Source organism: Trachypithecus francoisi, unplaced genomic scaffold (genome assembly GCF_009764315.1).
Source record: "Trachypithecus francoisi isolate TF-2019V2 unplaced genomic scaffold, Tfra_2.0 Lachesis_group7, whole genome shotgun sequence".
Taxonomy (NCBI): Eukaryota; Metazoa; Chordata; class Mammalia; order Primates; family Cercopithecidae; genus Trachypithecus; species Trachypithecus francoisi.
This window is the reverse complement of record NW_022681472.1, coordinates 34,391,787-34,413,950: the sequence shown is the minus strand read 5'-3', so window position 1 is coordinate 34,413,950 and position 22,164 is coordinate 34,391,787. Positions and strand designations below refer to the sequence as shown.

General features: G+C 37.4%; 1 protein-coding gene and 1 long non-coding RNA gene across 3 annotated transcripts in view; one reads left to right on the top strand and one right to left on the bottom strand.

Moving 5' to 3' along the window:
- The window catches only part of LOC117079494, a 66,206-nt gene that overhangs the window by 6,575 nt on the left and 37,467 nt on the right, over positions 1-22,164 (bottom strand). Inside the window, exon 2 of the long non-coding RNA XR_004435475.1 lies at positions 719-2,337. This is a non-coding gene — a long non-coding RNA (uncharacterized LOC117079494). The remainder of the gene's footprint in view (positions 1-718; positions 2,338-22,164) is intronic.
- The window catches only part of IL7 (interleukin 7), a 66,342-nt gene continuing 45,069 nt past the window's right edge, over positions 892-22,164 (top strand). For both annotated transcript variants that reach the window (XM_033203408.1, XM_033203407.1), the window contains exons 1-2: positions 892-1,502; positions 8,291-8,427. In XM_033203408.1, coding sequence (XP_033059299.1) covers positions 1,493-1,502; positions 8,291-8,427 — 147 coding nt within the window. In that variant the 5' untranslated portion in view covers positions 892-1,492. The remainder of the gene's footprint in view (positions 1,503-8,290; positions 8,428-22,164) is intronic.

Genomic DNA, 22,164 nt, shown 5'->3' with positions numbered 1-22,164 from the left:
TTTCCTTTCTCCTTCCCTCCTCTTTTCCTCTTCCTTGTTCACACTATGATAGAATGTGACATACTCCTTATCAGCCCCAAGTTCATTCCTCTTCAAGTGTCAATTTAGAAGTCACAAACTCCTGGAACCGTTCCTGAAGTCCCCACACTGGGGCAAAGCCACACACGTCCTGTCGTCTCCCTCCCGGCATCAGTGTGCACATTATTACTTTATTCACAGGAGTTCCAAGCAGGAGTTTCTACAGCCCAAATGCAGCAAGTCTGTGTCTAAGCTCAGTTAGCTAAGTGAACTTTCGAAAGTTACTTAAGGAAGTCTCAGTCCCCACATCTGTAAAGTGCAGATAAGAAAATGGTCTGCCTCACACAAAGTTTTACCAGAGATGATATACATAAAATACTTAGCCCAACACTAACAGAGAGCAAATGCTAGATAAATGATAGTTGTTATTATTATCGCTGTTGTTACTGGTTTACATTATCCACCTTTATTTAAGCAGGGTTTCTGCAGAATAGCAGAAACCAAACTAATGTAGCAAATAAGCTACATAATTCAAGCCCAGGAAAAAGTTAACATTTCAGTGGCACACATTCAAGATGGTTAGTTTGATTTATTAACCAATTCAGATAAATGTGCACGTGGAAGTCATAGTCAAATGTTATTGTCAGTTTCCACGTCTTCTATTTAATTTGGGGTTTGATTTTCCAAATGTAACACTTACCAGATTAGGTGGACCCACAGGATTATTTTTCCTTGAGGTCTCACCTGAGCAGGTGCATGTACAGTAGACAGAACAGAAAGAGACTGATTAGAGAGGTTGGAGTGGTAGAGGGCGTGACCCTCTTAATCATTCTTCACTTCCTCTTTTTAAGAGACAACTTGGCAACGTCCACCACATCCGCGTCAACGCCTCCTTGGTGTCGTCCGCTTCCAATAACCCAGCTTGCGTCTTGCACACTTGTGGCTTCCGTGCACATATTAACAACTCACGGTTTTAGCTCCCAGTTGCCAAGCGTTGCCAAGGCGTTGAGAGGTCATCTGGAAAGTCTTTTACCCAGAATTGCTTTGATTCAGGCCAGTTGATTTCTCCTGAGGTGATTCGGAAATTCGCGCCCTCCTCTGGTCCTCGTCCAGGTGCGCGGGAAGCAGGTGCCCAGGAGAGAGGGGATAATGAAGGTTCCGTGCTAATTATCCCAAAAATCGAACCTGCAGACCAAGCGCAAAGTAGAAACTGAAAGTACATTGCTGGCAGATCCTACGGAAGTTATGGAAAAGGCAAAGCGCAGAACCAGGCCGTGGTGTGTGCCGCCCCCCCTGGGATGGATGAAACAGCAGGCGCGGCGTGGGTAAGAGGAACCAGCTTCAGAGATCACCCTGCCCAACGCAGACTCGGCAACTCCGCGGAAGACCAGGGTCCTGGGAGTGACTATGGGCGGTGAGAGCTTGCTCCTGCTCCAGTTGCGGTCATCATGACTACGCCCACCTCCCGCAGACCATGTTCCATGGTAAGCACTCTTCTCCCTTGCGCACAAGTTCGCGCGCCAGGCGCGCCGGGGCAATCCGGGACGCGCTGGGGGCCCCTGCGCCTAGGCAAGTCCGGGAATAACCTGGCCTTGCACTTTGGACCTGCGGAGAGCACTGGCTCTCCCACGGGCGGCCGCCAGCTGCGCTTGAGTATCCTGGCCCATAGTCACTTGAACCTGGGGCTGCTGCTGCCCCTGGCAGGCTGCGAGTAGCAGTCCCCGACGCCTGCTTTCTGTCCGGAGACGGAACGCTGTAGCCTCCGCGCCGCTCAGCGGTGGCAGCCTACAGCCGGTCTCAGAGGCAGCCAAATGCTCTCTGTCTGGCGCCCTTCCCGTGCTCCTGGACGCTCCAAGTTACTCACGCAGACGACCCGGGTTCGACAAGTAGCTGGGCTCTTGCAGCTCAGAACTCCCTAGAGAAGTGAAAGCGAAGCTCCCACGCGACGCGCTTTTAAACCCTAGGGAAACAGGTCTCCGGAAAACCCCATTTTTCCCCCTGAGTGAGGCTGGGAGTTTCCGACAAGGGCTGTACCTTGCGCCTATTGCTGGGAAACCAGTCCTGGGGCTGGCGCTGAGACAAGGCCAGCTTCTATTTTGTTGTTGTTGTTGTTGTTGTTATTGTTATTTTTTTTTTCCTACGGGCGTTTCTTGATGGAGGCAGAATGAAATAGGCATGACTCTGACTTCTAGGCCAGTGTTGAGACCTAGTATGTCTTATTTGTGCAGAATAAGGATTTAGAATGGACAGGGACAGAATTCAGGAGGGTTGGATTCGGATGGCAGTCATGTATGACCAATGAAAGAGCCAAAACAGTTACTGGAATAAAAAAAGAGGGAAAAGGGATGTGAGGGGAAAAGATCTGCTTAGGGAAATTGGAATGCTTTACAGTAACTACTTCCTCAAGCAAGAAGACAGCTGGGGGTGGGGGGGGTGCGTGCAGGAATAGGAAACTGACTGCTCTTTCTTTTGATGGCTACTCCATCAGATCATGACTTCTTTCCACTCCCGTGAGTAAAGAATCAAGAACTGACACAACCAAGGAGTACCAGCTCAGTAACAAAACACAGATAGGGATAGCGGAAAGAATAGCCGACATAATTATGGAAGACTTCTAAGGAGTGTCCTCCGGGAGCTTAATGTAAAACTAAAAATTGAGCACAACCCTATTTTCCTTGCAATGCCCATAGTTCTCCTGCAGTTTCTTCTTTCTGGGTCACCTTTGGTTCTAATCCTTGCAACACCTCTGCTCTAAAGTAGAAAGGTAAACCGAGAAAAGGAAGCTAGCGTGTGCATTTTTCAGAAAGAGTCTTTAGTTTCTGAAGTACAGCTATATGAATTATGGGTTATAAGTTTTCATTAGCAGACAAAATATTAAATTTCTAATAATAATGATTATAATGCATGGCTTCCTGCAGTTTGTTTCAAGAGATTTCACTAAAAGTTTGTTCCATCAAGAGTGCACGTAAGGTTACTCTTTACCCTTTGTTTTTGCCATTTCTTTTGAGAGTTGAAGTAGTTGAGGATCTACTATGTGGTTATCTGGTTAGGGTAATTTCATCATATTTGAGGACGAAAAAGTTGAATAGCAATAAAAACAGACTCTACTCGGGAGGCTGAGGCAGGAGGATTGCTTGAACCTGGAAGTCAAGGCTGCCGTGAGCCATGACCTTACAACTATACTCCAGCCTAGGCAACAGAGTGATGCCCTGTCTCAAAAACTAATAATAGAGAACTAACATTAGAAACCCTGAACAGGTATAAAGTAGAATTACAAACTGCATCCCATTAGTGTTTGAATATTTTTTAAAAACATGGAAAAGGCCATTTCATAGAACGAACTTACATGTCATATTCACACTCATGTATGTGACTTTTTTTCTGCTTTTAACCCTGACACATAACCTACTGTAATAAGAACAAATATTTAGTGTTTTTCTGAAATAAGAGCATATGATGCAGTATCACAGTTTGGCCAGGAAGTACCCTAGTGAGGTTCATGCACAAGAAGATAGGTTTTTGTACAATCCCCTTGACTACACATATATGGTTATTTTTTAAGAAAGCAATGTAGTTCAGTGCCTAAAAGCTGAGGTTCTAGACTCTTCAACGTGACAGACTTGGATTTGAATTCCATATCTATTATATACAGGAATTTTCCAGCCAGGCGTGGTGGCTCAAGCCTGTGATCCCAACAGTTGGGGAGGCTGAGGTGGGCAGATCACCTTAGGTCAGGAGTTGGAGACCAGGCTGGCCAACATGGTGAAACCTTGTCTCTACTAAAAATACAAAAAAAAATTAGCCAGGCGTTGTGGCTAGCGCCTATAATCCCAGCTACTCAGGGGGCTGAGGCAGGAGAATCACTGGAACCTGGGAAGCTGAGGTTGCAGTGAGCCGAGATCGCACCATTACACTCCAGCCTAGGTGACAGAATGAGACTCCATCAAAAGAAAGAAAGAAAGAAAGAAAAAAGAAAGAAAGAAAGAAGAAAGAAAGAAAGAAAGAAGGAAGGAAGGAAGGAAGGAAGGAAGGAAGGAAGGAAGGAAGGAAGGAAGGAAGGAAGGAAGGAAGGAGAGAGAGAGAAAAGGAGTTTTCTTTCTTTTTCTTTTCTTCTTTTTTTTTTTTTTTTTGAGACTGGGCCTGGCTCTGTCACCCAGGCTGGAGTGCAGTGGCGCAATCTCCGCTCACTGCAAGCTCCGCCTCCCGGGTTCACGCCATTCTCCTGCTCAGCCCTCAGCCTTCCCAGTAGCTGGGACTATAGGTGCCCGCCACCACGCCCGGCTAATTTTTTGCTTTTAGTAGCGATGGGGTTTCACCGTGTTAGCCAGGGTGGTTTCCATCTCCTGACCTCGTGATCCGCCCGCCTCGGCCTCCCAAAGTGCTGGGATTACAGGCGTGAGCCACCATGCCCTGCCTGGAGTTTTCCTACATAACTGTTTTTGTGCCCCAGATTCTCCATCTATAAATTTGAATAACTTGTAGTACTTACCTACTTCCTCATGAAGTGGTTATGGAATCAAATTATCGGTGAAAATAGGTCTAGGCAATGGACATTCAGTAAAAACTGGTTTTAAAGACTGATAAATACTGGAGTTGATGGATTGTAGAAAATTATTTATGTTCACTTTTACCCCCATAACTTAAGCATCTGAGGATTGAATGTATTATTTGGCTTACATTAAAAACCAACAAGAATTTTTAGACAGACCTCATTCTGGTTTAACCAAATTCCCTACTGAAAACAAATTCTCCAATTTCAGCCTCTTCAGGGGAAGTAAGGGCAATCCCACAAGCCCACTCTTGCCTTGCATTGTTCTTATGGTTTATCTTTTTGGTAACCTAAATAAAAGTTCAGGATGGTGGGGAGTGGGTGTGACAACAATGTCCAAAGCACTCTCAAACCAGCCAATCTTAATATGTTACTCTCTATGTGATGTAGGAGAAAGGTCTTCAATTACAGACCAAACTACCAAGCTACATCATTAATGGGAGAGCTGGGGACCTATGAGATGTGGGTCCAAGGCCCTAGGTATGTTTGCAGCATTGTCCCTGAGGCAATTTCAGATCTAAAGAGTTTCTGCATTTAGATGGCCAGGTAGATTCTTAGAATAAGGTGTCTGCGAGATGAAAAAGATCATTTAGTCTAAAGTTTTCATTTTAGAAATCAGGTAAGTGATTTTAAGAGATGCTGTTCATTTACACAGTCACACAAACCATTGTCTTGGCAAGTCAAAAGTCTCAAATGTCTATATTCCAAAACCTCTGTGCTTTTAACATTGCCACAGTCTGTCTGGGACTAATTATTCAATGACAACAATGGCAACAGAAAACACTCTTAACAGGCAAGACAAATTATGTTTCAAAATTGAGAAAGTATATGTAATACACAAAAAGACTGAATTTTCCAACAACCATCATTGGAAAGAGTGGACAAAATGCTATCCAGTCAATAAATAGGTTGATTTAAATGTGGGGAGCACTTGACTACAGAAAATTGTGGTGAAGAAGACAGCTAGTACTCATAGAAAGTAAAACAACCTCATGTATTAAAACAAAAGCTGGACCTTTGAAATAATATTTATGATAATGGTAAAAGTATCGCTTTCACTCTAGCATTTAATCATTTTATTATATTCTCCTTTAAGCTCATTTCAAGTTATATGTTATATAATTTTTCCCCTGTCATCTACTCCTCCTGAAGTATATCTTTTGGACACCTGTAAGATGACAGAGAAAATAAAAGTATGATTCCATACAATCTATACAAATCTGATTATAAGGTCAGAATCTGATGAATAACTAGCAATTGATCATCCAAATGTCCATCAACAGAGGATTGGATAAAGAAAATGCGGTATGGCCAGGCATGGTGGCTTATGCTTGTAATTCTGACACTCAAGAAGGCCAAGGCTGGAAGATTGCTTGAGCCCAGGAGTTCAAGACCAGCCTGGGCAAAAGAGTAAGAGCCATCCTCTAAAAACAAATTTTTAAAAATTAGCTGGGCATGGTGGAGCACACTTGTTGTCCTAGTTACTCAAAATGCTGAGGTAGGAGGATCTCTTGAACCCAGGAATTTGAGACTTTGGTGAGCTATGATCATGCCACTGCACTCCAGCCTGGGCAGCAGAGTGAGACCCTGTCTCAAAAAGAGGAGAAAAAAAAGAAAATGTGGTACATGTATACCATGGAATAGTACTCAGCCATAAGAGTTAAATCATGTCTTTTGCATCAAAATGGATGAAACTCGAGGCCATTATCTAAGTGAAATGACTCAGAAAGCCAAATACTGCATGTTCTTACTTATAACTGGGAGCTAAACAGTGGTACAAATGGACATACAGAGTGGAATAATAGGCATTGGAGACTCGGAAAGGTGGGAGAGCAGGAGGAGGATAAGGATTACAAAATTACCCATTGGGTACAATGTTCACTATTCAAATGATAGATACACAGACTTCACCACTGTACAGTATATTACATATGTATTATTAAGAAATCTGCTCTGGTCCCCCTTAAATCTGAGTGTACATTTTTAATTGCCAAACTATTTTTTTAAATTAGCAATCAATCACTGAGGAGCTTTAGGATGAAGGAACAGGAGTAGAAGAGAGAGGCGAAACTTCATTCAGAAGACAAATGTGATTACATGTTATCAATAGATTATGGCCATTGTTAATCAAATCCTGGTAAAGCAACAAATTCAGGTTAGCATCCATACCTGGCACCTACTATGCATGTGTTACAGAAAGACTAACTTGCAGATCTTTTTGGAAATTTACAAATTATATATATATATATAGACACACACACACACACACACACGCACACACACATACACGCACCCATATATACATATATATGTATTAGGGATTTTATATATAAAGTTCCCGACACATGGCAGGTACTCAATTAAAGGTAACTAGCATCATCATCATTATCTGTCTCCTGAGTTAATTCATGCTCATCATGCATATAGGCACTTAGTGGCAGAGTTATGAATAGATTTGTATAAATAAAATTATTGGATTTTTGTTTCTCTTATTTTCTTGTCACATATGCAGATGAGAAGTTAGATTTTTGTTTGTTTTCATAACTGCTGCCCAGACAATGTTCTCTATTTGCAATAACATTTGTCATTTGATTTATTGGGAGGTGTTATTGATTGTTTAATATGACAGATCATGATATAATAGATGACAGTGATACTGGAAACTTTGTGATATCCCTAACAGTCTTCAGGCTGTCACAATATTAGTTCCTTGGGTTTGAAGGAGTGTTGCTTGTGCTCGTAATCGGAGAAGGCACACAAGTGAAATGTCTTGCATTTGAGTACAATTAAAGTTCATTTGGGAAATTCCCAGGAAATATATCATCAATACGCCTCAGAGTTTACAAAAAGATATAAATAAAACAGTATGGCAGGTTTATGAAGAAATAGGTTCCTGTATGATCAGATTTTAATGTTTGTGGGAACCACTGGCTTTCTATGTTTCTGCCTGAAATAATACCATTTATTTCAGTCCTTTTGATGAGACAATTGCTCCTAATTGGGAAGAGTTATCAAAAACAGGTAGAAATAATTGGTTTCTATCTGAGGATGTGAATTTATTTATTGAGTTTTTCTAACATGACAAGAAGCTGGACAGCACTGTGTTTGAAAGGAATCTGAGTCTCTGGGGATTCAGAGACAGAAGATAGTGAAAGGATAAGAGAGGAGTCCCAAAATACAAACATAAACTTTGTAAGACTTTTGGGAATGTAAACCCTTCAGGGTTCATTATTAAAAAGAAAGAGTGCAGTTACAGTAGTTACAGTGCAATCCCTCCCACAGTGTTGCCTGCAATATCAAATAGACATACAAACTACCATCAAGTTTTACAAAAATATACAATTACGTGCAGTACATCATAAAATTTCAACAATATGTAACTCTTTGAAATGTAGCCTTTTCTTATGGGGATGTTCAACATAAATTCAAATTGATTAACACCCTTGAGTGCTTTTCAGAAGCAGTCTCTGATTTCATCACCCTTGTTTTACACTTTCCTAAAGAGTAATTGCAAAATAAAAAAGTGAAAGGACGCTACACTCCAAAACACTGTTCCACTTTGGTTGTTACATAAGTTCAACTTTTGGGGTTCTTCCTGTAGTATCTCCAAACCAAGATTATTTTTAAAATTATTAGAAATAAGTGGTCCAGTCCATTGAAACCCCACAATCAAATGCAATATGATATAACATTTAGCACATTTTTATTTACTGTTGAATTTAGTTTCTTTTAGGTATATCTTTGGACTTCCTCCCCTGATCCTTGTTCTGTTGCCAGTAGCATCATCTGATTGTGATATTGAAGGTAAAGATGGCAAACAATATGAGAGTGTTCTAATGGTCAGCATCGATCAATTATTGGTATGTGCTTATTTTGTTTTACTCACATTTTCATGCATTGGGAAAATTTGAACTTTTTTTTGGTATGTAGTTTTATATCAAGTATTCATCTTTCTTGACAAGAAAGTGAAATAACTACAGAATAAAATTTAATGAGCTACTAACTGCATATTTTTATAGCTGACATAATTATGTAGCTTAAAAATAATTCTTTTCTAGACTCTAAGATTCTCACGACTATTCATTTCGGTCCTATTCACTAGTAAATTTCTTGAAAGCATAATTCAGTATCACTGCCTAAATTTCCTCACCTCTCCTTTACCATGTTAGTCCCTGTAGAAGCCTTACATTAAGAGAGGGAAAATAACAGAGTAAATATTTAAAACTTATGGTGAATAGATGTGTTTTATTTGGATGTGTATATGTAGATGCATAGTTATTTATATGTGTGTATTTTATATCTATGTGTAATCAATAATTTGTTGTGAGTTAAATTGTCTGTTTTTGATGGGTAAAGCTTTTCTAATTAATATATTTTATACCTTAGAGCCAGCTTAGGTTTCTAGAAAATTTGAACAGAAAACAGAAAATTCCCATAGGCTCTCTCTCCCTCTGCACTCTTTCCCTTATCTTACATCAGTATGGTACATTTATTACAATTGATGAGCCAGCATTAATACATTACATAAGTGCATATTTAACATTAGGGTTCATTCTTTATGTTTTATAGTTTTATGGGTTTTGATAAATGTATAACATCACGTATCTGTGATTACATATCATACAAATCATATGGTAAAAATCTATCCACCAACTCATCCTTCCCTTTTTACCCCTGAATGCCTAGTAACCACTGATTTGTTTATATCTCTGTAGTTTTGCCTTCTTTAGAATGTCATGTAGTTAGAATCATGCGGTCTGTATGTGGCCTCTTTAGACTGGATTCTTTCACTTAGCAATGTGAATCAAAGCATCCCCCATACATTTTTGTGGCTTGATATTTCATTTTTTCTTATTGCTGGATAACAGTCTATTGAGTGACTATACCACAACTTGTTTATTTTTTCACTGATTGAAAAATGTGTCTCAGTTGCTTCCAATATTTGGAAATTATGAATAAAACTTCTATAAACATATACATGCAGGGTTTTTTGTAGACATAAGTTTCCAACTCAGGTAAATACCTACAAACATGACTGCTGGATCATATGGTAAGACTGTGTTTAGCTTTGTACAAAACTGCCAAACTTTCTTCCAAAGTGGCTGTGCCATTTTGCATCCTTACCAGCAATGAATGAGATCCTAATGACGTCCATCTTTGCCAGCGTTTGGTATTGTCAGTGTTTCAGATTTTAACCATTGTAATAGGCTTGCCATAGTATCTCAGTGTTGTTTTAATTTTCCATTCCATAATGACATACAATGTTGACCATCTTTTCAGATACTTATTGCCATTTGTATATCTGCTTTACTGAGGTGTCTAAACTCACATCTTTACTGAAATCTTAACAATATTGAGTCTTCTTAGCCATTATCATGCACTATCTCTTTTTAAATTTTTTTCATCATCTAATTTTATTATCTGGACAGAGAACAAATGAGTATTTGGCAACATTTGTAAATAATTATATGTGTGTAAAACTCTGCAAAAGAAGATGTGATTGAAAATGCAAACTTTCATCAGAGCTTTGTTCTTTTCATCATACAAATCCTGAAAATATTTTATTAGATTTATACCTAAGTATTTCATATTTTAGTGCTATTGTAAATGGTGTGTTTCTAATTTCAAATTTTAGGTGTTTATTCCTGGTACATAGGAAAGCAATTGATTTTCGTATATTAACCTACGTCCTGCAACCTTACTATAATCACTTGTTTGTTCTAGAAGTCTGTTATTGATTACTAGGAATTTTCTTTTTTTCTTTTGTTTTATTTTTTATTATACTTTAAGTTCCAGGGTACATGTGCATAACGTGCAGGTTTGTTACATATGTATACTTGTGCCATGTTGGTGTGCTGCACCCATCAACTCATCAGCACCCATCAACTCGTCATTTACATCAGGTATAACTCCCAGTGCAATCCCTCCCCCCTCCCCCCTCCCCCCTCCCCATGATAGGCCCTGGTGTGTGATGTTCCCCTTCCTGAGTCCAAGTGATCTCATTGCTCAGCTCCCACCTATGAGTGAGAACATGCAGTGTTTGGTTTTCTGTTCTTGCGATAGTTTGCTGAGAATGATGGTTTCCAGCTGCATCCATGTCCCTACAAAGGACACAAACTCATCCTTTTTTATGGCTGCATAGTATTCCATGGTGTATGTGTGCCACATTTTCTTAATCCACTCTGTCACTGATGGACATTTGGGTTGATTCCAAGTCTTTGCTATTGTGAATAGTGCCACAATAAACATACATGTGCATGTGTCTTTATGCAGCATGCTTTATAATCCTTTGGGTATATACCCAGTAATGGGATGGCTGGGTCATATGGTACTTCTAGCTCTAGATCCTTGAGAAATTGCCATACTGTTTTCCATAATGGTTGAACTAGTTCACAATCCCACCAACAGTGTAAAAGTGTTCCTATTTCTCCACATCCTCTTCAGCACCTGTTGTTTCCCGACTTTTTAATGATTGCCATTCTAACTGGTGTGAGATGGTATCTCATTGTGGTTTTGATTTGCATTTCTCTGATGGCCAGTGATGATGAGCATTTTTTCATGTGTCTGTTGGCTGTATGAATGTCTTCTTTTGAGGAATGTCTGTTCATATCCTTTGCCCACTTTTTGATGGGGTTGTTTGTTTTTTTCTTGTATATTTGTTTGAGTTCTTTGTAGGTTCTGGATATTAGCCCTTTGTCTGATAAGTAGATGGCAAAAATTTTCTCCCATTCTGTAGGTTGCCTGTTCACTCTGATGGTAGTTTCTTTTGCTGTACAGAAGCTCTTTAGTTTAATTAGATCCCATTTGTCAATTTTTGCTTTTGTTACCATTGCTTTTGGTGTTTTAGACATGAAGTCTTTGCCCATGCCTATGTCCTGAATGGTATTACCTAGGTTTTCTTCTAGGGTTTTTATGGTGTTAGGTCTAACATTTAAGTCTCTAATCCATCTTGAATTAATTTTCGTATAAGGAGTAAGAAAAGGATCCAGTTTCAGCTTTCTACTTATAGCTGGCCAATTTTCCCAGCACCATTTATTAAATAGGGAATCCTTTCCCCATATCTTGTTTTTGTCGGGTTTGTCAAAGATCAGATGGCTGTAGATGTGTAGTATTATTTCTGAGGACTCTGTTCTGTTCCATTGGTCTATATCTCTGTTTTGGAACCAGTACCATGCTGTTTTGGTTACTGTAGCCTTGTAGTATAGTTTGAAGTCAGGTAGCGTGATGCCTCTAGCTTTGTTCTTTTGGCTTAGGATTGTCTTGGAAATGTGGCCTCTTTTTTGGTTCCATATGAACTTTAAAGCCGTTTTTTCCAATTCTGTGAAGAAACTCATTGGTAGCTTGATGGGGATGGCATTGAATCTATAAATTACCTTGGGCAGTATGGCCATTTTCACGATATTGATTCTTCCTATCCATGAGCATGGTATGTTCTTCCATTTGTGTGTGTCCTCTTTTATTTCACTGAGCAGTGGTTTGTAGTTCTCCTTGAAGAAGTCCTTTACATCCCTTGTAAGTTGGATTCCTAGGTATTTGATTCTCTTTGAAGCAATTGTGAATGGAAGTTCATTCCTGATTTGGCTCTCTGTTTGTCTGTTACTGGTGTATAAGAATGCTTGTGATTTTTGCACATTAATTTTGTATCCTGAGACTTTGCTGAAGTTTCTTATCAGCTTAAGGAGATTTTGGGCTGAGACAATGGGGTTTTCTAAATATACAATCATGTCATCTGCAAACAGGGACAATTTGACTTCTTCAGGAATTTTCTACATAGACAACCATGTCATCTGCAAGAGTTAATTTTTTCCAAGGTTTCAGAGTTGTATCAATACAATGTGATTGATGTATTGTTTTAACATATAATTAGTCTTTTTTCAATTGGATTGAAACTCTGAATAGCAAAGGAAAACTCCCTCAAATGTTCATAAGATAGGAGAAATTGTCTAATCTGTCCCCCCTTTTACTCCACTGTCTCTTCTACATACTCATACTGAAGTGGCATGATGCCTTGAGGAATTTAGTGTTATACCTCTTGTAGGAATATGGAAACAAAAAAGAGATACTGCACTACACTGTACATTGTAATCCAGAGGTCCCTGATTTTGCCTGATTTTGACAAGAAAAAAAAATAGGGCATAGTAAATGTTAATTTAGATTTCTTGCTAATTTGGACATTGCATTAGATGATGCTACTAAATTAATCTTTTGAGTCAAGATAATATTTCTCATTTAATTTTATTATCTGGGCAGAGAACAAACTAGTGCTAGTTCAACATTTATAGACAACTATATGTGTATAAAACTTCAAAAGAATATGCCATTAAAATTCCATAAAAGGAGAGTTTCATCAAATAGACTCATGGCACATTTTTTTGGTGGGAGAATATAGAGGAGCTAATCTCATTAACATACAAAACAAGAACAAGTACGTCAGCACCAATAATAATACTATTTTCAAAAAACAAAACATGGCTACTCTTCTTAAGGAGGTTAATTCACAAGACATGGAAAAGAACACAGCTAGTCAGTCCAACTTAGTAGTTCCATAGTAACTTTAAGAATGTTTTCTATACATAGAAGAGGATAAATTTGAGGTAAGGAGAAAGTCTCAGCGAATTATTAATATCAACATGACTGGTAGAGCAGATTTAGTTACTCATTCACTCAGTGTGGACTAGATGCTTTGCAGACATTACTGTGTTTAAGTTTTGGGGAGACCACAATGGTAATAGTTATGAAGTGCTTGTTATGTTCTTAGTGCTTTCCACGTGTTAACTAATTTAATCCTTACAACACCCCCTGAGAAAGGCACTCTTACTACCTCTGTTTCAAAACAGAAGAATCTGAGGCCCAGGGTTACCCAGTTTACAAGTGACTGAGCCAGAATCTTTGTCTATGCTCTCTACCCAACTCTCCTACCTCCCAAGTACAATCTCTGTGATAGTTTATTCGTTCCGCAAACATTTATTTAGGGCCTGATATGTACAAGTTACTATGAAAAACCCATTTATGTGGGTGATGTTGGGTTTGGGTGTGAATACAATGATGGACCAAGTACAGATCCTTCTTTTAAGAAGCTTACATTTTGGTGAGGGTTAAAGGTTGGTGGTGTATAATGCAAGTTACAGTTTTAAAAGTAGGAAGAGTGACTACCTGTTTGTTAGATGTCTGCTTATCATCTAACAAATAGACTGGTTGTAAACCAAACTCAGAAACAAAAAAATGTAAATGGTGCTCTGGAAGTAGTAAAGAAGCAATTTTGGCCTGTGTAGAAGTTTCAGCAAGTTATCCAGAAGGTCTAGCTAAGATAATTGGTAAAAGTGGCTACACTAAACAACAGACTTCAATGTAGATGAAACATCCTTCTACTGGAAATAGGTGACATCTAGAACTTTCATAGCTAAAGAAGAGAAGTCAATGCCTGGCTTCAAAGCTTAAGAGGACAAACTGACTCTCTTGTTAGGGAGAAATGCAACTGGTGACTTTAAGTTTCAGCAAAATATTACTGCTCGTTGACAGTACAAAATTGGTCACCCAAGAGTATTGATGGATATTAATGTTTTCATAACTGCTAATATAACATCTGTTTTTCAGCCTGTAAATCAAAGAGTAATTTCAACTTTCAAGTCTTGTTATTTAAGATATATATTTTGTAAGGCTATGGCTGCCAGAGATAATGATTCATCTAATGGATCTGAGCAAAGAATTGAAACCTTGTAAACAGGATTCATTGTTCTGTAATAGATGCCCTTAAAAGCATTTGTGATTCATGGGAGGAGGTCAAAATATCCACATTAATAGGAGTTTGGAAGAAGTTGATTCCAACTCTCATAGATGACTTTGAGGGGTTCAAGACTTCAATAGAGAGAACAAATGCAGATATGGTGGAAATAGCAAGAGAATTAGAATTAGAAGTGGAGCCTGAAGATGTGACTGAAATGCTGAAATCTCAGGATAAAACTGGAATGGATGAGGGGCTGCTTCTCAAGTATGAGCAAAGAAAGTGGTTTCTTGAAATAATTTTACTTTGAGTAAAGATGCTGTGAACATTGCTGAAATGACAAGAAAACATTTAGAATATTACACAAAATTAGTTAAAGCAATGGAAGGATTTGAGAGGATTGCCTCTAATTTTAAAAGAAGTTCTACTGTGGATAAAATGCTTTCTAACAGTATCACATGCTACAGAAGAATCTTTTGTGAAAGAAAGAGTTAATCTATGTGGCAAACTGCATTGTTGCCTTATTTTAAAAATTACTACAGCCACCCAACCTTCAGCAACCACCACTCTCATCAGTCAGCATCCACTAATGTTGAAGCAAGACCCTCTACCAGCAAAAAAGTTTACAATATCCTGAAGTCTCAGATGATTGTTAGCATTTTTCAGCAAAAAAGTCCTTTTAAATTAAGATATATACATTGTTATTTTAGACATAAGGCTATTGTACACATAATAGACTACAGTATAATATAAACATAACTTTTATATGCTGGGAAACCAAACAACATTGTGTGACTCACTTTATTGTGATACTTGCTTTGCTGCAGTGGAACCAAACCCACAGTATCTCTGAGGTATGCCTGCAATAAATTATGCAATCATTATCACTATCTAATTCTAGAATATTTTCATCATTGCCAAAAGAAATATTCTACCTGTTAGCAGTAACTCTTTATTCCCCATCACCAGCCTCTGGCAGCCACTATTCTGCATTCTGCTTTCTGTCTCTAGGAATTTACCTATTCTGGACATTTCATATAAGTCTTGTATATAATTCATATGGATGATATGCAACTTTTTGTATTGATCTTGTTTGCCTTAGCATAATGTTTTTAAGATTAATCCATATGATAACAGGAGTTGGTATTTCATTTCTCTTCACGGATCAATAAAATTCTGTTGTATGGATATGCCACATTTTGTTTATTCATTCATCAATTTTTGGACATTTGGGTTTCCCATTCTTTGACTATGCAAGTTTTTATGCAATTCTCTTAGAATGTTCCTAGTAGTCAAATTGTTGGATTATATGGTCACTCTGTTAAACTTTTTGAGGAACTGCAAACTGTTTCTAAAGAGGCTGCACCATTTGCATTTCTACCAGCAGTTTGTTAAGGCTCTGATTTCTCTACATTCTCAGCAAAACTTGTTGTCATCTAACTTTTTTATTCGAGCTATCTCTGTGGGTGTGAAATAGTATCTCATAGTGATAATGATTTTCATTTCCTTGATGACTAATGATGTCAAGCATGTTTTCATTATTGGCTGTTATTATCAGCCATTTTGCATATCTTCTTTTGGAGAATTGTTTATTCAAAATTTTCACCCACTTTTAAATTGGGTTATTTGTTTTTTCAGTTTTATATTTGTAAGAGTTCTTTATATGCTCTGTATCCTAGAACTTTATCAGATATTATAATTTTTCCTCCCATCATTTGTATTATGTTTTATTTTCTTGATAGTGTCCTTTGAAGGACATTTTTACTTTTTATGAAGTTCAATTCATTTACTCTTTGTGCTCATGTTTTTGTTTTCATGTCAAAGAAACTATTGCTTAATCCAAGACAACAAAGATTTACAGGTATGTTTTATTCTAAGAGCTTTATAGTTTCAGTCTCACATGTTGGTCTTTGATTCATATTGAGTTAATTTATGTATATGGTGTGAGGTAGGGGTCCAACTTCATTCTTTTTCATGTGGTTATCCAATAGTTCCTGCATCTGATATTGAAAATTATATTTTCCCTCATTGAATGTCTTGATACCCTTGTTGAAAATAAACTGAACTCAAATGTATGGGTTTATTTCTGACCTCTCAATGGTAATCCATTGATATATAATCCCTATGCCAGGGCCAGACAATTTCAATAACTGTAGCTTGGTATTTAGTTTTGAAATCAGTTTTGTCTTTCACTTGTGTTTTTATTTCCTTAAAATCTTTTATACTGATGAAATTACTGATATTTATTTTATGGATTGACTACCTTTTTTTAGGGATTAGTATATTAAATAGCTTTATAATTTAAATGCAATATAAATCTCTCTAGTGATGTCATATCTCTGAGCAATTACTAAACCATGTGACTCCATATACTAGTAAGTATGGTCAAGTGAGTGGTATGGACAGAAGCAATGACAGACTGTAGAGAAGTGGTGGGGAGCTTAAGAGTATTCTCTTCCTTACAGCTCTCAAGATCCATTTTCATTCTCCCATTAGATTTTGATGATATTCTCATCATTTGGTAAGAGTACATTATAATATATTAAGTATAACTTAATTTATTAATTTAGAGACAGAGTTTCACTCCATCACCCAGGCTGGAGTGCAATTGTGTGTTCTCAGCTCATTGCAATCTCCACCTCCCAGGTTCAAGCAATTCTTGTGCTTCTGCCTACCAAGTAGCTAGGATTACAGGCACGTGCCACCACACCCAGCTAATTTTTGTAGTTTTAGTAGAGATAGGTTTTTGCCATGTTGATCAGGTTGTTCCCAAACTCCTGATCTCAAGTGATCTGCCTGCTTCAGCCTCTCAAAGTGCTGGTATTACAGGCATGAGTTACTGTGCTTGGCCTAAGTATAACTCTATAATTGTCCTATCTGTTTAAAACATCTTTCCATTCATAATTCCCTTAGTTTCTTACTTTTGATAGATAATTTTATTTTTATGTAGTGACATCTATATAATAAAATTTCAGAGGGTTCAATTTGGGCACCAAGGTGGGAGGGATCAGGGGCTGGTGTGAAATTTATACAGAAATAGTTTTCCTATAAAGCCACAAATAGGTGACACTTGGAGAAGAAATAACTTGTCTTTCCTCTTGAATAATGTTGGCATCCTCATCAAACATCACTTCACCAGAGATATTTCTGGACTCTGCAATTCCATTTTGTTTATCTATATATCTGTCCTGGGTCAGTACCAGACTGTCTTTGTTACTCTTTCTTTGGATAAGCTTTGAAATCAGGAAATATGAATCCTTCTACTTGTTTTTTTTTTTGTTTTTTGTTTTTTTTTCTCTTGAGATTGTTTTGGTTATTTCAGTTCCCCTGGAATTCCACGTGAAAATTTTAGAATCAGCTTGTCAAATTTCTACAAAGAAGTCAGCTGGGATTCTGATAGGGATTTTGTTTCATGCATAAATTAATTTAGGAATATCATCTTCTTAATAATGCTTAAAAATGCTTGTGGCCCATGAACATGGAATCTTTTATCCATTTATTTGTATCTTTTATTTATTTATTTATTTTATTTTATTTTATTATTATAATACTTTAAGTTCTAGGGTACATGTGCATAACGTGCAGGTTTGTTACATATGTATACTTGTGCCATGTTGGTGTGCTGCACCCATCAACTCATCAGCACCCATCAACTCATCAGCACCCATCAACTCGTCATTTACATCAGGTATAACTCCCAGTGCAATCCCTCCCCCCTCCCCCCTCCCCATGATAGGCCCCGGTGTGTGATGTTCCCCTTCCCAAGTCTCTTTGCTCAGTTCCCACCTATGAGTGAGAATATGCGGTGTTTGGTTTTCTGTTCTTGCGATAGTTTGCTGAGAATGATGGTTTCCAGCTGCATCCATGTCCCTACAAAGGACACAAACTCATCCTTTTTAATGGCTGCATAGTATTCCATGGTGTATATGTGCCACATTTTCTTAATCCAGTCTGTCACTGATGGACATTTGGGTTGATTGCAAGTCTTTGCTATTATGAATAGTGCCGCAATAAACATACGTGTGCATGTGTCTTTATAGCAGCATGCTTTATAATCCTTTGGGTATATACCCAGTAATGGGATGGCTGGGTCATATGGTACTTCTAGTTCTAGATCCTTGAGGAATCGCCATACTGTTTTCCATAATGGTTGAACTAGTTTACAATCCCACCAACAGTGTAAAAGTGTTCCTATTTCTCCACATCCTCTCCAACACCTGTTGTTTCCTGACTTTTTAATGATTGCCATTCTAACTGGTGTGAGACAGTATCTCATTGTGGTTTTGATTTGCATTTCTCTGATGGCCAGTGATGATGAGCATTTTTTCATGTGTCTGTTGGCTGTATGAATGTTTTCTTTTGAGGAATGTCTGTTCATATCCTTTGCCCACTTTTTGATGGGGTTGTTTGTTTTTTTCTTGTAAATTTGTTTGAGTTCTTTGTAGATTCTGGATATTAGCCCTTTGTCTGATGAGTAGATTGCAAAAATTTTCTGCCATTCTGTGGGTTGCCTGTTCACTCTGATGGTAGTTTCTTTTGCTGTGCAGAAGCTCTTTAGTTTAATTAGATCCCATTTGTCAATTTTTGCTTTTGCTGCCATTGCTTTTGGTGTTTTAGACATGAAGTCCTTGCCCATGCCTATGTCCTGAATGGTATTACCTAGGTTTTCTTCTAGGGTTTTTACGGTATTAGGTCTAACATTTAAGTCTCTAATCCATCTTGAATTAATTTTCATATAAGGAGTAAGGAAAAGATCCAGTTTCAGCTTTCTACTTATGGCTAGCCAATTTTCCCAGCACCATTTATTAAATAGGGAATCCTTTCCCCATTTCTTGTTTTTGTCGGGTTTGTCAAAGATCAGATGGCTGTAGATGTGTGGTATTATTTCTGAGGACTCTGTTCTGTTCCATTGGTCTATATCTTTGTTTTCGTACCAGTACCATGCTGTTTTGGTTACTGTAGCCTTGTAGTATAAAATTTGACAGTATTTTATAGTTTTCAGAATATAGGTTTCACCTTTCTTTTGTTAAAGTTATTCCTAAGTATCTTGTGTCTCTTTAATGCTATTGCAAATGGAATTTTTTCTTTATTTTATTTTAAAATTATCTATGATTTCTAACTCTCCACTCCTTGTATACTTACCTAAGTATGCGTCTTATTTCCCCATACTAGTCTATATCTATATAGTAAGGACAGATTTTATGTTTGAGTTATCTTTGTATCTCACAGACTATTAGCCCAGCATCTTAAACGTGGTGGTTTTTCAAATGTTTAATAAATAGTTTACGGATTGTTAACACCATAAATTAATGAGAACCCAGAGCTAATTTTGAATAATCTAGGAAGCCTGTTTTTTTAACATATGTTTCTTTGGAAATTTGTTATGAATCAAATGTCAGGTACTTTTCGATATCAATATGAACTAGTTTTGGATGTTGTACAATATTTTTATCCATAAAAAATTATTTTACCTAAATATAACTCATGTGGTTGAACTACATAACTCTTAGTCACCAGAGCAAAGGCTGCTTCAAAATATAAAGGCTGCCAGAAATGGCCAAATGCTTTCTAGAAATAACTCAGTCTAATTGTAGGCAAATACAGGGCTATCCTTTTATTTTAAATTATAAACCTATAAATCTAATGATTAATCAGTTATAATGGGCTTTCACAACTTCCAATGTTTTTAACTGTGACTCTATTCTAGAGGCTTTCACAGATTCAACTTTTGTTTTTGCACTGACAGCTCTCATATAGCCTGAAGTCTACATTTCTCCACGAACTCTAGGACCATTTAATTCAAATACCAAGTAGATATTTCTACCCAGATGTACTATGGCACCTCATGCCTAATAGTGAACTAATTTATCATCACATTTAGCCTGTTCCTGCTTCTGTATTCTCTATCTTAGGTAATCTTAGCATTTTCCCAGTCTTTCGATTCTGAAAGCCTTCATCTCATCCATCACCAAATTCTATAGTTTAGTATATCATCTTAACACCTGTATTCTCCATTTATTCTATAGACTTCTACTACTAGTCTTAGTTCAAGTAGTTGCCAGATCTCACTGGGACCACTTCTGCAGCCATCAATGGGCCCTGACTAACCTTCCTGCCTCCCCTGTGTGTCTGAACTTTTTAATGACGCTTGAGTTATTTGTCCCATTTCAAATCTGGTACCATTTTTCTTCTTCTTCTTTTTTTTTTTTTTTGAGACGGAGTCTCACTCTGTCGCCTGGGCTGGAGTGCAGTGGCCGGATCTCAGCTCACTGCAACCTCCGCCTCCCAGGTTTACTCCATTCTCCCGCCTCAGCCTCCCGAGTAGCTGGGACTACAGGCGCCTGGCACCTCGCCCGGCTCGTTTTTTGTATTTTTTTAGTAGAGACGAGGTTTCACCGTGTTAGCCAGGATGGTCTCGATCTCCTGACCTCGTGATCTGCCCGTCTCGGCCTCCCAAAGTTTTTCTTCTTCTTAAACTCTTTAATAAAGCATCTCTCCCCCAGCACGTATCAGGATTTAGTCTTGCATTTTATTGATTTGCTAACAGAAGTAGCCAAAGAAGGATCAAATTCTTGTCAATTATTACTTCAAAAATATGTGTAAATAAATGGACAATGTTTAAATAATTGTAGTTAACAAATAAAAGCAAATGTAAATTGATTACAATAAAAATTAGTTTTTTAATATCACATTGTGCTAAAATATAAATTTCCCGTTTATATGACTCAGTAGCATGACTAATCAGTTGCAATTTAACAAGAGACATTGCTTTTTAAGAGGCAAGGCATTTTGTTTTATGAATCACTTTTTTCTAGTTATAAAAATTAAATAAAAATAGACTAATTAAAATATGGAGACTGCCTGAGTAGATTTTAAAAACCTATGTTGTCTAAAAGAAACCTACTTTAAATATAAAGATACACATAGATTGAAAGTATTATGATGGGGAATGATACACGATGTTAACACTAATCAAAATGGGAGTAGCTATATTCATTTCAGTCAAAGTCAACTTCAGAGCAAGGCAGACTGTCATGGATATACAGAGTGTGCATTATATAATAATAAAGGGCTAACTATCCAAGAAGACATAAGAATCCTTGCTCTGTACATACCTAACAACAGCATCAAACTCTGTGAAGCAAAAACTGATAAACTACAATATATAATATAATAGATGGAATAGATAATATTCCATCTATTATGATAGTTGGAAACTTCACAGCCTTCTGTCAGTAACTGACAGATTCTGCAGGGAGGAAATCAATAAGGTTACAGATAAGCTTGAAATCACCATAAATCAACTGGATCTAATTGACAGTTATAAAATGCTTCATCAAACAACAGCATAATGCACATTTTTATCAAGCTCACATGGAATATTCCCTAAGATTGAACATGTACTGAGCCATAAAACACACCTTAACAAATTTTTATAAGTACAAGTCATGCATAGCATTCTCTCAACCAAAATGTAATTGAAATAGGAATCAATAAAATAAGAAAAATAGAGGGAAAATTCCCAAATATTTGGAAATTAAAAACACAATCTTTGATAACATATAGGTCAAACAAAATGTCTCAAAAGAAATTTTAAAATATTTTGAATTAAGTGAAAATAAAATAGATATTTGTGTGATACAGTGAGAACAGTGCTTAGGGTATTAAATGCATAGAAAGAAAAGAAAAAGATATAAAATCAATAGTCTAATTTTCCACCTTAGGAAAATAGAAATGAGAGAGAAAATTAAAACTAAATTAATCAGAAGTAAATAAATGATGAAATTAGAGATGAAATTGAGAACAAGACATTAATAGAGGAAAATCAATGAAAGCAAAACTGGTTCTTTGAAAAGATCAATAAAATTAATAAGCC